This window comes from Lampetra fluviatilis, chromosome 31 (assembly GCF_964198595.1).
Source record: "Lampetra fluviatilis chromosome 31, kcLamFluv1.1, whole genome shotgun sequence".
Classification (NCBI taxonomy): domain Eukaryota; kingdom Metazoa; phylum Chordata; class Hyperoartia; order Petromyzontiformes; family Petromyzontidae; genus Lampetra; species Lampetra fluviatilis.
This window is the reverse complement of record NC_136305.1, coordinates 5,584,878-5,600,973: the sequence shown is the minus strand read 5'-3', so window position 1 is coordinate 5,600,973 and position 16,096 is coordinate 5,584,878. Positions and strand designations below refer to the sequence as shown.

The 16,096-nt window shown below is 43.2% G+C and overlaps 1 protein-coding gene across 2 annotated transcripts in view; it reads right to left on the bottom strand.

Moving 5' to 3' along the window:
* The window catches only part of LOC144943477 (arf-GAP with GTPase, ANK repeat and PH domain-containing protein 1-like), a 65,871-nt gene extending 58,639 nt beyond the window's left edge, over window positions 1-7,232 (bottom strand). For both annotated transcript variants that reach the window (XM_078870946.1, XM_078870947.1), the window contains exon 1: window positions 6,193-7,232. In XM_078870946.1, coding sequence (XP_078727072.1) covers window positions 6,193-6,382 — 190 coding nt within the window. In that variant the 5' untranslated portion in view covers window positions 6,383-7,232. The remainder of the gene's footprint in view (window positions 1-6,192) is intronic.
* Between the last annotated feature and the right edge of the window lie 8,864 nt (window positions 7,233-16,096).

Genomic DNA, 16,096 nt, shown 5'->3' with positions numbered 1-16,096 from the left:
CCAGTAGATTTGCTGCGACATCATTTTTCACGGTATGAAGCAAAACGATATTAAATGTCACGACACGATGATTATCGCGATGTCAATTTCCTACAACTTTCCAATCCTATGGCACATTTTTATCGCCTTGGTTTGTGCTTTTATGTACTTCCAAGTACAGATTGCCTAAAAGTTATTCAACTGCAGTTTGCTTAACACAAGTCTGTCGCAGGTTCTCTGATCACGGCAACTTTACGATCTGTTCACATATTATGGACATCAAAATCAATCTATCCAAAAAAAGTGATAAGGCACACACTTGATGGCCTATTGCTTTTTCTTTTTTTAGAACTTTACTTATTATTGTAAACTTTCATGACTGTAATTTCTATATTCTCAGAAGTCCTTTGCGGGTAAATAAAATATTTTGAAAAAGTAAATTTATGACATAATGGTATACAGGCATTTGCTGAACGGACAATACAATTATTGCGGATCTTACATCATATCATATATCGCAGCATCGCCACATTGCGGCAACATTAGTAGCAGACATGTTGTATAAACCTGCGATTGATTACACATGCACACGATATGCCATCGAAGGCAAGGGTTTGTGGATCGCACGCAGATTTGTAAAACACTGAAAGCCCTTCCGATTCAAGGTAGCAAAGAATACGACGGTACAGCAAGCATGTTCGCGACAGATCAGCGACCAACTATAATTGTAATGGTGTCGTTCGCAATTTAATTGCAAATCATTGTGTAATTGTAATGGTAATTTCAGCCAACAACACTGCTGTAGAACTCATTGTAACTGACCCCGGGTCTGTTTTGTGAACCAATCTGTACAGACCCTCCTTTCTGGGTTATACCTTCACATGCATGGGTTTGTTTTCTCTCTCTCTCTCTCCCAGTTACAGTAGTGTACTCTAGTTTCCTCCCACACAAAGCCACTAATGGAATTAACCAAACATCCCAAAGCAGCACCCTCCTGAAATACGAGTCTTGTGGCTTTCATGGATAAATAAATTACACAATTACTACTGCAATGAATGTGCCACATTTTGTGTGTGTGGGGTGTGGGGTGCCTTTGGTGTCACATCTGCGAGTCGTCTCAGTCGGTTAACCCATAACACCTGGGTCCATCACCGTGACCTCACTGGCCAAGCGAAATTTTGACAACTCACAAAGGGCACCAAGCGAGCGATGTCGTGAAGCTAATATAATTTACCCGCCGTTGTTGTTGGTGTCACAATGTGGTTGACCGAGGAACGTGATGAGATTTGTGTCACCAGTTTGAGGTGGTCAGATATAAACACAGTGATCGCGCCGAAGCACATGGGACACATACCAGACCAGTGACCCAGCAACTAGCCACAAGAAGGCGCACTTTCAACAAGCTCCATTGCATCTCTGCCTGTGTATACAGTAAGCAACTGTAAAAGAACGAGTGTCTGCATCAGCACGTCCTGCTTCTATGCCCCCCTCTTTCATTGTCACCGTCTGTGTCTCTCCTCCTGTCTGCACATTTCACGTCACCGTCTGTCTCCTGTGCGCGTGTGCCTCTCGGTGTCTCTCAATCACCGTGCGTCTCCATTCCATGCCTCTGTATCTCTCTGCCCTCTTAGCGCACGAGTCTTGTGGCTTTGGCTATACAGGATCTCTCCTCCGTAACTCCGATTAGCACGGTTGGCTACGTACGGTGCGAAAGAAGTGCAACATACATATACATAGTGTGTTTCTTCATGAGTCTATTTCTACGTGACTCCACATTTCTCTATTTCCATATCACTGCATCTCTCTTTTCCCCATGTGTCTCTCTCCACACGTCTACATTTCCCCAACACTGTAGCTCTCCCTCCTCCCCGTTTGTCCATCTCTGTCACTCTTGTCTCTCTCCTCCAACTCTCTTGCCATGCCGATGCATGGTGTGTGCGTCTCCGTCTCTTTCTGTCCTATGTGTCACCACGTCCTTCCTTCAACCACAGCCCTTGTGCATTTCTCTACTCCGCAGATATGTCTCTCCCCATATATGTCTCTCTCCATGTCACTCAAACTCCTGCCATGTGTGTTTCTCTGCTCCTCTCCTGTCCATGTATGTCCGCCTCTGTCTCGGTTTCCTTGTCTCTGAGTGGCGGTCTGTATCCCCCCTCCCATGTGCTTGTATCCCCCCGTGTCTCTCCATGCATCTGTCTCTCAGTCTCTTGCTCTCCGTTCTGTGCATATTTCCCCAGGTCTATCTACTGATGTTCCCCATCTTTTGAAACATATAATTTGTACTCAAGACTGGAACCTGCTGTTGAAATTCAAAAAAGTGTTACATTGATATGGTGAAATGTACTCGGGGTTTTTTGTCAGAAACGGAAATTTACATCAGTAAGCCATTGATCGGAAATATGAACTACTTTACTGTATCGCAAAAATGGCTTTAGAAAACATTCTACCTAACTGCTCTTTAAACATTATCTTAATTCGTTTTTTTAATCAAATAAGGACGTGACATTTTGGACTACCTTCATCAACTGTGTAATTGTGGACATGACACAAATGCATGGGGTACTGGCACTATGAAATGCTGTTTCCAGAACTTGTGTTTCACGACAACAAAACTATTACCGTATCACGATTTCTGATACCGGTAATCTCCTAAATTATAACTCTCCGGAAAGTAAGACGCACCTCAAACTCTCCCAGTGTCTGTAGATGTATACAAATAGGGTCGGTCTCTCTCTCTCACACACAAACACCTCCTGGGTTATAAGACGCAGCGCAAACTTTTGCTAGAAACTACAGAGAAAAAAGAACTGCCTTAAAATCCAGGGAATACAGTAAATGGTCAACACTATCAAACTACGCACCAGCTCTACCGATATAATCATATACATGCAGATTGGCCGAGCTATTGTCATTTTTTTTAAACACTGTACGTGTACACCATGCAGTCACACTTGTTAAATTTCAGCCTGATAGGATGTGAAATTTGAAACTACGGCACTCTGGGATTTAAATGAAACCAACAGAGACGCAGCACTGTTCACCCGATGACGCACCTTTGCATGTCATTTTCATTTTGTTTGCAATGCAAAATTACATTCAGCTGTGGATTCAACACATAATTTTAGACACTGTAACTGCCAACCATAGTTTTGACTTGTACATCGTACTCATAATCTTGTCATTGTAAAAAAAAGTGTAACATTATCTATTTTCCTGTAGTGTCCCCAATTTTATCGAGATTTTGCCGACTGGCATTGCATCATATAATGAAGAATCCATTGTGAAGTCTCATGAAAGTGTAACCCTCATTTTTTTAGGGACTGACCCGTAGAAGCAGACCCGTAGAAACAGACTTCACAGAACTACTACTGAGAGCCCTTCAATGGACCTCTGGTCCACATGTTAGAGGAAAGCCACTTTCCCACAGAGTAAGGTTTTTTCGCATTATCAAAAAAATATAGTTTTAACTCTCAGGAGCTTGAATTCGCCAAATTAAGTGCAGAGCCAAATTAAGTGCAGAGCCAAATTAAATACGATACCTTTTTTTCGTCCAATAATTTGTTCAGACCATCAACTCACTACACTTGAGAACCCAGTTAAATCACATCCCGGCTGGCTGGATTGGAGCCAGGATCTCTCTGTGATGCCAAGCTCCGCACTCTTGACCTCTGAGACAAGTGCCCACGTAAAAGTAACATCATATTCTTACGTCTTAACGCGAAGAAAGATGTTTAGCGCACATGGAACGACTAAAATAGTAATTTGGAAACCACATTTTCCAAAATTATGACCTACAAGTGTAGGAATAAATCACAACCTTGTAATTCCTACAAGCGAGATGGAAAATAATTTAAACGGCACATCATGTGACATTGAAAGGTGGAGGAAGATGTTTGGCGGAAGTGGAAAAACAATTTTTTTTAAACCACATTTCAATGTTCATGACCTGCAGACAAATTACACAATTATAACCGTATCATTCATGGAAACAACGGAAGAATTACTTAAAATGCACATCACATCTTTATGCCCAAGGATACAGGGAAGGAATTAATACTGAATAGGTAGGGAGAGAATCCTTATAAACAACATTTCCCAACAGTAATTAGAAACCACAATTCATGAGCTCCATGTTCTTACCATATGCCCAAAGGTGGATAGGAGAAAACACTAGTGTACAGTACAATTAGGCGTTAGAAACAATACTTGCCAACACGATGGCCTGCCAGAAAATTACTAAATATATTCAAACATAGACATAAATGCAGACTGGTTAACCCTGCACGAATCATTGAGCTCTGGTCCAACGATGTGGGTAGAAAAATGGTACGGTACAGTCCGCAATGAACTACATTTGGAATGATGAATGCCGACACCTGTGAAGAGAACGATATACATCACAGCGTTATCATTCGTTAGCATAAACAAAAACTAACTTAAAATGCACGTGTTATGTCAAAAGGTGCAAAGGCGACAATGGAGTGTACAGTACAGTCCTTCGAGACCACATTTCCTTACACACAAACCTGCAAGGAAATGCCATTCACATCCTTATCATTTATAGACGCCAAAACAAAATCACTTTAAATACACTCCACGCTACATCTACACGCGTAGAGGATGGTAAAATCCGTCAACTACAGGTACAGGCCTAAGAAATCATATCCCAAGTTGAATATTTTATCTGCACAGGAATTATAGAAATCATCACAACCTTATCATTCAGATGCATATACACCAGCATGGCTTGAAATGCACATAATGTACTTCAGTCCCAATGTAGTGGGAAGGAATAGTAAAGTACTGATAAGAGTCCTTTGAAACCAGATTTCCCACGACGTTATAGCCTGCAATAAACGTTATTGTGGATTGGTAGAAAATAGGAACAAAATTATTTCATTTGCACAGAGATTTAAGGAAATATCGATTTCAAGCTTTCGTGACTGCAGGGATTCATCTTCTTGGTTCTGTCGCCTCGACAGACCTGGTCTTCACCTGAGGACGGCTGCTTGAGTTGTGGCCGAAATGTCGTGAGAATTATTTTATTATGTTTAATTTGTATTATTTTATTACTTCCCTTCTACGTGACTTTACCGAAAGAACCAAGAAGATTTAAGGAAATAGTTAAGAGAACATAGTTTCAGTCCTTAGAAACCACATTTCCCGAGATGAATTCTGTCCTATACTTGCAATTAAATGACAAAATAAGAGCATCACCATTCATTGACGTGCACAGAATGGGTTGGAAATACATAATATTATGTCCAAAGTGGGAGATAAAATACAGTACAGTAGCACACTTTACAGTCCTTTGAAATCAGAATTCCCAAGATGCTAGCCTGCAATGAACGTTATTCTGGATTGGTGGAAAATAATTAACAAAATTACCTGATATTCACAATAGATGTTGATTAAGGAAATAGTTAAAGAGTATAATTCCAGTCCTTAGAAACCACACTTCCCAATATGATGGCAATGATAGCAATCAAAACCGTATCGTTGGCACGAAACCAGAATGACTAAAAGAATACATCGATAGACTTGTCTGTAAACGTTGTACAGTGGGGTACAGTACTCAGAAACCACATTCACAATTGTTAAAGCACTATCCATGGGGATGACTAATTCGCATTCTTCTCATTGACAAAACCACAGCATGGCTTGATATGCACATCATGTCCTTGTGTTTCACCAGCAGGCGATGGAACAATGCCTTTACAGGTACAGTGCCCAAAGTGTGGAATGATTTTTGCCGAAACAAATTGTTATTATATACTCAAAAAGCCACATTTCCACCCCCCCCCCCCCCCAAACGTAACGGCCTACAAGAGAATATCAAATTTAAAATGTTTTCACACACAGGTAGAATGGTACAATCATGTTCTAATGCCCATTGGTGACCAGGAGTCAGACGTTTTAAAACTGCTGCTAAATAAAACACGATTCTAAATCCACATTTGCCATTCCCCAAGATGATGATGGTGAGGATGATGATGATGGTGGTGAAGATCTTTATCTTGAGGTTCCAATGGAGATCTTGTTACACCAATGACATTGGAGAGAGGTGATTAAAACATATCAAACAAGGGGGGGGGGAGGGTGGTAAAAATGTAACTGCGGATCGATGCAAACAACCCCATCGTTAACGTACGGTGCAAAAGAAGTTTCAACACAGATCCATGGCCACACTCTGTGGGTGTTGATCTCTCTCACCCTCGATGCTGATGACATGCTCACGTATCTGGTTCTGCAACAGAGGGTCCTCGATGTGCTCCAGGAGGTCGTAGATGGAGTAGATGTTGGGGTGGACGCTCTCGAATCTCCGGATTTCGCTTCGGATGGCAGTCGAGTTAGTCAGCTGCTGCTGCTGCTGCATCTGCTGATGATGAATGTTGCTGTTCATCTTCGTGATGTGTGATGTGGTGGTGTGTGTGGTGATGTGTGTGTGGTGTGTTCAATCCAGTTTAGCAGTGGTCAAGGGTTGACAATTGTAATATTTATATTTGCTGGTTCTTTTTCTTCCAATAATTAAAACAAACCGGCTGAATGCTGGTACAATGTACAATTCAAACAACACGCTCGTTGCAAATCGGCCTCTTCTTTCACTCCATAGAAACCTCCACATTCGAATCTTCTTCTGATGCCCTCCTCTAATATCATGTGTGCGTGGCGTGTGTCGCTTGTAACTCTTGTTGTTTTTCTTCCACAAACAAAAGCAGAAGAACGGAGGGATAAGGATGGGAAGGGATGGGGAGCAGATTTAACATCCCTTAGCCATTCCATCCCCCTCCTCCAGTCTCATTCTCCTCCTCGAATCCCAACAGCGTTCACCAAAATCACCGCCGCCACCACCAGCAGCAGCAGCATCGCAGACCCGGTCACAAACCACCACCACCATCGTCCTCGTCGTCCCGAGCAGTTTTCTTCTTCGTCCTGATCTACTCTAATTAATGACAACCACCCCTGTGCCGAGTGGCTTTGCCCGCTACTTTACAATGGATCGCATTGCCACGATTGCGCGGTTTGTGTTACAAAGCTCGCCCACTGCGACACGCAAACAGGCGCCGAGGCGCACCAGATTTGTAAATCTCACTATCGCCGAGACTTTAAAAAGCCACAAAATTACCAACAACAACGACATCACCAAGCTCGGCAAGCCATCCTCATCCTCCCCGCTTCTCTTACAACAAGTGTTGCTCGCTCGCTCGCTCCCTCCCAGCTCGCCCACCACACTCACTGTCTGCTCTCGCCACCGCCACCACCACCAACCCCTCCTCCTCCTCCCACCACCACCAAGCCCTCCCACCACCACCAAACCTTCCTCCTCCCACCACCACCACCCCCTGCTCCTCCCACCACCACCACCAAGACCTCCTGCTCCTCCCACCACCACCACCAAGACCTCCTCCTCCTCCCACCACCACCAACCCCTCCTCCTCCTCCCACCACCACCAAACCTTCCTCCTCCTCCCACCACCACCCCCTGCTCCTCCCACCATCATCAAGCCCTCCTCCTCCCACCACCAAGACCTCCTACTCCTCCTACCACCACCACCAAGCCCTCCCACCACTACCACCAACTCCTCCTCCCACCCCCTCCCACCACCACCAACTCCTCCTTCTCCCTTACCCCCTCCACTCCAGCCCGCCCTGCCTCCTTCCTGCCTGCCTGCCACACATTCCCCAATTCGCCCCTGGTGGTGGTGGTGGCTGGCGAGAGAGAGAGAGAGGGGTGGGGAGGGGATTTCCTGTGCTAGAGACAGAACCATTGGGTGCCTCAGCCTGCCAGAGGTCGCCCAATGGCGTTAACTTTCCGGGGCACAATCATCATTTTGTCTCGTGTGGAGGAGGTTGGAGGCGGTGGTGGGGGAGCTGTCGTTGTTGTAGTTGATGGGCGCGCTGCGTTACGAACACGGTGATCCTGAGTTCGATTCCGCATACCTATCAATCAATCCCTTATCAGTGCCCTTACCTTATTACAGACCAATTCAGATCTTATTGGGCACCCACGTGCCCGTAATAAATCTGAACGTACATTCTACAAAGTCCCATCACAAGAGAGAAACACAAACACTCACCACCACTACACTCACCAGTACACGCACCACTACAAACCTTTCAATCCCTGATCAATGCCCTACTTTATTACAGACCAATTCAGACTTTATTGGTCACCCCCGTGCCCTTTAAAAATCTGAACGTTCATTCTACAAAGTCCCATGGCAAGATAAACACAAACACTCACCACTAGTACACTCACCACTAGTACACTCACCACTAGTACACTCACCACTAGTACACTCACCACTAGTACATTCACCACTGCTACACTCACCACTAGTACACTCACCACTAGTACACTCATCACTGCTACACTCACCACTAGTACACTCACCACTAGTACACTCACCACTAATACACTCACCACTAGTACATTCACCACTGCTACACTCACCACTAGTACACTCACCACTAGTACACTCATCACTGCTACACTCACCACTGCTACACTCACCACTAGTACACTCACCACTAGTACACTCACCACCAGTACACTCACCACCACTACACTCACCAGTACACTCACCACTACAAACCTTTAAATCCCTGATCAATGCCCTACTTTATTACAGACCAATTCAGACCTTATTGGTCACCCCCGTGCCCTTTAAAAATCTGAACGTTCATTCTACAAAATCCCATCACAAGAGAGAAACACAAACAAATAGACATTGTTTTTATTGTTTCCCTATTTAAACGGCCTGAAAACTCACTTTCCCTGTACAAGAATACGTGGTAAACCGTATGGGTTGACAGCTAAATGGATTTACCGCTCACGGCCAACAACCCAGCGACGATTATCTGAACCGGTCAGCCTCAATTGAGTACCTGGCACGGTGTGCAGTAAACATCGCCACTGGGGAGACAAAGGCGGTCGGGCGTGGTGCTGGCCACCCTATCCCCTCTTGTTTGCCGTCCCGGCCTTCATTAGGTGCGACTCGCTAACAGCAAACAGCAACTTAAGCACGTGTAAGGTTATATATGGGTTAGAACAACCCAATCAACTCACCTGAGTTTAGATCTCCCAGTAATATCTAAAACAATCGAACAGTGGGTGAACCACACCTAAGATTAGCATGGTTGGTCTACGTCCGGTGCGAAAGAAGTTCAACGTACATCTCAACTCGTTCTGAGAATCCCCTAAGGTCGCCTCAGCCTCAAATAAGTACTTGGTGCGGTGGAAAAAAAAAACTAACACTGGGGAGACAAAGGCGGCCGGGTGTGGCTCTGGTCACGCCACGGTCACACACTTGCACCGTACCGATCTTTGTAAGGAGCTCGCTAACAGCAAATTGCCCCAAGGTGTCTTTGTCCGCCGAAGTTACTCAGTGATACTGGGTGGAAACAGCTGTCTCTTGCATTTTGAATGAGTGCCAAAAGTATTGCAATTCAGTAATAAACAAATGCAATGTTTTTCATCTTGATTCGCTAAACGGGGATTGAGTCTTGGATGAGTAGCGTGGACATGAATGGGAGAATTCTTGGCGTTAGCAAGGTGTTGTAAACTTGAGCTGCTGGTGGCTAGGATATGGCAGTACAGCAGTGACAAACAATTACAAACATTTATCTTGATCAGCTGAGCAGGGATTGAGTCTTTGACGAGCAACGTGGACACGAATGGGGGAATTCTTGGCGTTAGCAAGGTGTTGTAGACTTGAGCTGTGTGGTGGCTAGGAGATGGCAGTACAGCAGTGGCACACACATGCAAACATTTATCTTGATCAGCTGAGCAGGGATTGAGTCTTTGACGAGCAACGTGGACACGAATGGGGGAATTCTTGGCGTTAGCAAGGTGTTGTAGACTTGAGTTGTGTGGTGGCTAGGATATGGCAGTACAGCAATGGCAAACACATACAAACATTTATCTTGACTAGCTGAGCAGGGATTGAGCCTTGGATGAGTAACGTGGACATGAATGGGAGAATGCCTGGCGTTAGCAAGGTGTTGTAGACTTGAGTTGTGTGGTGGATAGGAGATGGCAGTGCAGCAGTGGATACGCCAAACTAGCATGAATGGGATTGGCACACACAAATCCCAACACAATCGGCAGGAGGGACCCTCCAGAAAATGGGTTTTGAGACTCATAAAATACTTGGCTGAATATTAGTGATAATAATGCTCATTATAATATACAATTATTTTTTTGGTATCTATACAGTACTTAAGATATAGTGTCTAGAATAAAAAAGGATACGTTTGTCAATAACATCATGGCCTTGAAAGTTAAAGTAGATAATGTGCAACGTTTTGGGGCGCTGGTCTTTAAACATTAAAATGTTTACTGATGATCACTTTTTAAATAGGTGTATGAATCGTAACCTATTACTAGCCATAGTTACCTGAACAAGCAACTGCATTTACCGTTTTAATGTATAAGACACTTAAATGAATAAAACAATGCCAATATAAGTGTATACATTAAATACATCTTATTTTTAAAAATTGGAAAAAAACAAGGACATTTTAAACAGTAATTTACATGTTCAATTGTGCAGTGGTGAGTATTGTACTGTATATAGCCAATGTATGGCCAATAACCTGAGTTTGATTCCCAGCTCCGGCCATCACAAGTGGTGAATGATATCTGAACCGGTCCTGAGCCCTACTCAACTAGTCCGTGCTGACCAGCGTGGTAAAGTATGGGTGGAAACCCCCACGTGGCCGATTCGGTGTCAGTATACGATTCGTTTGTTGCATGGAATAAAACGCCTTCCGGGATTTTTCTTCTTCAAATTTCTACTTATTGCAGTACAAGAGAAACACACCACGTTGTATACAACCGACCGCAGCTTTTCAGTGAGGTTATTTGTTAAAAGGCAGCACAGTGTAATATATTATCCATCCAATTGATTTTTACAAACCCTTTTTACTTGAAAAAACATTTATTCAAGCGAAAGAGCTAATTGGAAATGCAGTGTGTAATGTGAACATTTAATGAACAGACTGCTGTTACTGCATTGGTTGTTTTATTTTTAGCAATTCTTTTTTTTAAGAATTGTTCTGCAAATGGTAGCGTTTTTATACTTGCTGAAATGTCTCCTACATTACGAAATACAGTACTGCACTGACGCAAATAAAAACATTGATATTTTGACAAATGGTCGCATGCATTATTTAAAATTAAATTATAGTATTTCACATTTGTAAATGTGCAGCCATGCAACTGCTTGTTCACACAACTGCTGGCAGAAGGGCCTCCACCAGAGGAGCATCAAGACAGCCTTTCTAGCGAATGTTTGGCCTACCTTACCACGCTGAACAGATGGCACGCTCACTCACCACACTATACATGCCGATTGCTAACCGTAATTATATAATACATATATACTCTTCATTTATACCCAGGTGAGACCCCCATTGTGACAAATGTCTGTACAACAGAGTACTGGGATGCAAGGTGGCCGGGAGATGGCAGTATAGTAATGAATTATTGAATCTATCTGTGTAGCACTTAGGTGCTACCGACTCATACGCATCAGTCTCCTCTTGCTTGAATTTTTCTAATTTTGAAATCACCAGTTGCAAATTACCTTTTTTATATGTCTCTATTCAAATGTCTATGAGAGAAAAAAAAGTCAAAATCTGATAGTATGTATGTGGTTGATGGTACAAAATCCTATCCTACCTAAACACTGCTTGTTAGCATTGTTGGTTGGCATCTACTTTTGTATTGATTCCATTCCCAAAGATCTTCGCAAACGTTGTATATATGTGCGATCGAGGGTAATGGGTCTAAATGGATTTTTTCATGGTCATTCTAAATTTGTTAACCATTATTCTTGCCATGGGAATGTTGAATTTCCACCAACAGCTTAGGGTCACCAACAAAGATTAGCACTGACCAAAGCTTGTTTGCTTGCTTTAATCCCTTTGCATGTTGCTTTTGAATTGTGGATTGACTGTTATTCTTGCTTGACAGTGTTGCCCGATTTGAATTGAAAAAATCTGCAGTCCTGGAATGTTCTGCCTCTTTGTGTAGGCCATACTTCTTAAAGCCAAGTATGTGTTGATTCACTCCTCTTGTGATGTGACGAATTGTCGCGATTGGACGAGGCGCAAATACATTAATTCATCAATTAGTTTTTCGCTTCGTTTCTACAATCTAATTTGTGGTGTTTTTTTTATCTCGTTTGTACTATATCGTTTTCTCCATCAGCCTAATTGTAACAACGTATCATTTGCATTTACAGTAATATATTCTCACACGCACAATTCAATGCAGGCTCTTCCACCAATAGTGGCATGAGAAAAGTTGACCCTATTATCATGAGCGTAGGGGGTTATTTTACTTGATAAATGCATGTTTACATGCCTTGTAAAGTAAGGGATACACTTCTTGCTACTATCCGGCAAGGTGCCTCAAGGTTAGCATGAGCAGCTCGCAATCAAAAGATTGTGATTAGTAAAACTGATACCGTTATGTGGAAGTCAGTTGCCCTATGGATAGCATCATCAACCAAATGACTGGAATTTCCACGAACTGTCTCGGGGCTACAAACATACAATGAGCATTGCCTCAGTGCTGACTTAGGCAGGAAATCACTTTAACTTGTACATATTTCACTTTTTGTGACCAATGGGGGCAAGGGGGTGATGTATGCATGGTCGGCATGTGCCCTGGTGCAATGAATGAAATAGAGATGACTTCTGTTCAATGTCCCAGGCCTCTTCACAGAGGGCCTACGAAGATCCGGCTCTCTGACAGTGTTGATATCTGCACGTCCTGACTACAACACGTCTTCTTTTTTTTCTTTTACAAAAAACGTTCTTCTAATCGGCTTTGTTCCTCTCTGGTGCTCATATTTCCTCCCAGTTCTTTCTTTATTATGTTTGTCCTTTCATGCATGACATCTTGAGACATTGTGAAAGGCGCCTTGTAAGTGCAAAAATGTTATTGTTATGGCAGTATTATTGACGACAACCATATTACTTAGCACAGTACTTAAAGCTGATATTAACTGTGTCCGGGAATAGAACTCGGTTCACCGGGTTCATAGTACATTGTGTTAATCACTGCACCACCACTCCTAACCGCCTTCATTAAAGGGTAATAGTAAAAGTGCAGCCCCTGCAATTTCATGCTTATCCCACTGCTGGCAGAAGAGGTCTTTACTAGAGAGAACCATTGAGATCCCCCTAGAGCAGGGGTCGGCAACCTACGGCTCCGGAGCCGCATGCGGCTCTTTACGGGCTGCTCCTTGACGATATGTACGTATGTACAGTATGTACTCAGATGCATTGCGGCTCTTGAAATACTGAATTTTGTACCGAATTGGAAAGAAATGGCTCTTCTTGTTATTTTGGTTGCCGACCCCTGCCCTAGAGGGTACATGATCTACTCTACGTTGGCCATACATCTTGAAATGGGTGGGAGAACCCACAATCGTCAAAAATATCGCCGAGCTGCATAGGCTTCTGGTTGCCAAACGACTACATTATAAGGTCGCATTCATTACGCACAATGTGATTGCCACAAATGAACCATAATACTGGTAGGAACCATCTGGTTCCACCAGCCCACAGGGGATGATTGTGGCCGTCCGTCGTGCATCCAAAAATTGGAGGGGTCGGGCTGGGTGGAGAGGGGAGGGTGGGGAGGGGCTGGGTGGGGAGGGTGGGGAGGGGCTGGGTGGGGAGGGGCTGGGTGGGGAGGGTGGGTGCTGGGTGGGGCTGGGTGGGGAGGGGCTGGTCACCCCGTGGTGCCCTTATACAACTCAACGTTTAACCTACTCACGCCGGCTTGTGCCCACCCTCACAGTCGGCCATATTTGCGGAATACACCACGCCGCCGTTGACCCTGGCCATTGACCGAGCAACCCAACGTTCCTACCAGTTCCCTCCGCAGGAATGTTACCTTGCTGATCTTGTCAAGGAGCATAAACCACCACTCGAACTCCAGTCATCCTCGCAGCGACTTTTGGCTAGTTATCGAACAAAGATGGTAATCACACAATGCGCTTTCAGATGCGCTTCTGCGGCCGTCTGGAATGCTCTTTCATCCGATATTAGGAAATCACTGGAGCTATGCACTTTTAAAATAAATATTGAAAACGAATTTCTTTAGAACTGCTTCTTTGTATTTAGTTTCTTGCCATTCTGCCGCACCTCCAATTAGCACGGTTGGCTATGTACGGTGTGAAAGAAGTTCAACATACATACATACAAGGTGAATAAAACTGATGCCCTGCTCCAAATATAGTACAGGCCACGGTGAGAATGTTGTTGGTCCGTGTGAAGGTCAATCACAAGCTCAAGGAGAGACCGTGCGTTCACTGGGATGGGATTCACCGATATATTTTGAGAGCAGAGGGTATTGTATCACAGAGAGCCTGAAAGGAGCTGGGCTGATGATTGCCATTGTTGATTGTTCTCAAAGCCCGTTTTGGTTGGTCAAATCTGGGATTGCAAGCTTAAGGGGCACTTTAATATATTTGTTCCTGAAATGTCTGTACATACAGTAAATTGTAATATTAAATGATTGTATGCAGTATACGTAACTCGAACCATGTTATTGGGTACACCAGATGTCAGAAGAGGTCGTGTACAGTATTTGTAGACATCTAGGCGTTTGCATGTAATTACAATGTTTAATTAAAATAAATTACAGCCATTTCCAATTAACCGATGGATGAAGGCCCCCTCACCGCAAGTCAGTCGTTGTGAGTTATTTGACAATATTTTGCTATGCTGGTCAGTACAGGTTTTGTGGAGGACAGAGGGCATGATCAGTTCTGATAGTATTTGCCACTGATGTTAGACGTGGCTAGAAATCCAACTGGGGTTGCATGAATCGTAATTCATAGTACTTGATACGCTCTCACCACTGCAGTCCCCCATATGTATTATTATCAATTATATATTGCAGGTAGGACTGTGTGTGTGTAAGAGTGTATTGTATTTTATTTGTAATGGAAATACAAATGTAACCTATTGTGTACAGTATGTGCAAGTGCAGTGCGCTAACCATTACACCACGATAGCTTCCTAAACGTTGATAGTAATAACATTTTTTTTTAAATAAAAAATGGAAATCGTCGAATTAATCGTCAACAGAAAACTAAACGCATTGGTCGAAAACACTTTATGGCTTTCAAATAACAACAAAAATACATAGAAGTCAACGTGTTGGGTAACGGCCCTTCCTATATACGTTTTAATGTGATGTGAATACATATTTAAAATTTCAAGGCAGTGTTATTGTCGAAAGTGTTGAGTGTTTTTGGAAATTGTGCCTATGCACCAATGCCAACTGCAGCGGCAGCAGTATCACCAAATAAAAAAAAACGTCCACAGGTCTTATAGGTTGGGCTATAATTATTGCGCCACGAACATATATCATTTGTAATGCAACATATATTTATCCATAATAAAGGTTTTTGGGTTAGATCGCGTTATTATAAATGTGTCGCAAGCCTCCACCACCCGACACGGCCAATCAGTAAAAAATGTGTCACGTTAACAAAACGCAAATTAGTTACTTCTTCAGCCCACCGGTGTGTTTGAAGAGTGAATCCACAACATTTAGAATTTGAGTTGTACGACGTTTCGCTGGTAATTACATCCAGCATCTTCGGGCGAGTTTCCAGAATAGTGAAGCCATCCACCTGCTTCCCGTCTTAAATAGTGCAGGATGACGTCATCATTGTTGAACCCCATCGAGTTTCGAGATCAGAGGCGGAAGTGGGGGGTATGGCAATTATGTAATAGATCAGTAATCAGCTGCTTAGCATGTGACCCCTCTATAAGGAATTGCAATATGTATTGTGTATTATTTAATAATACGCTTCCAGGCTGTGCTGAGTCTGTAGCTATCACAGCGGTTGAAATTATTCGGATAAAATTTGTACTTAAAACTTTCGTGACTGCAGGAATTCATATTATTTGGTTCTTTCGGTAAAGTCACGTAGATGTAAAAAATAAAGTGAATAAAAAAAATAAACTTTAAAATATATTATAAAAGCTTAATAACCATTTCTAAAGTCTACATTATAGACTGCTAGTACACTCACCGAACTTAATAACCAGACTACAGTCTACATTATAGACTGCCAGTACA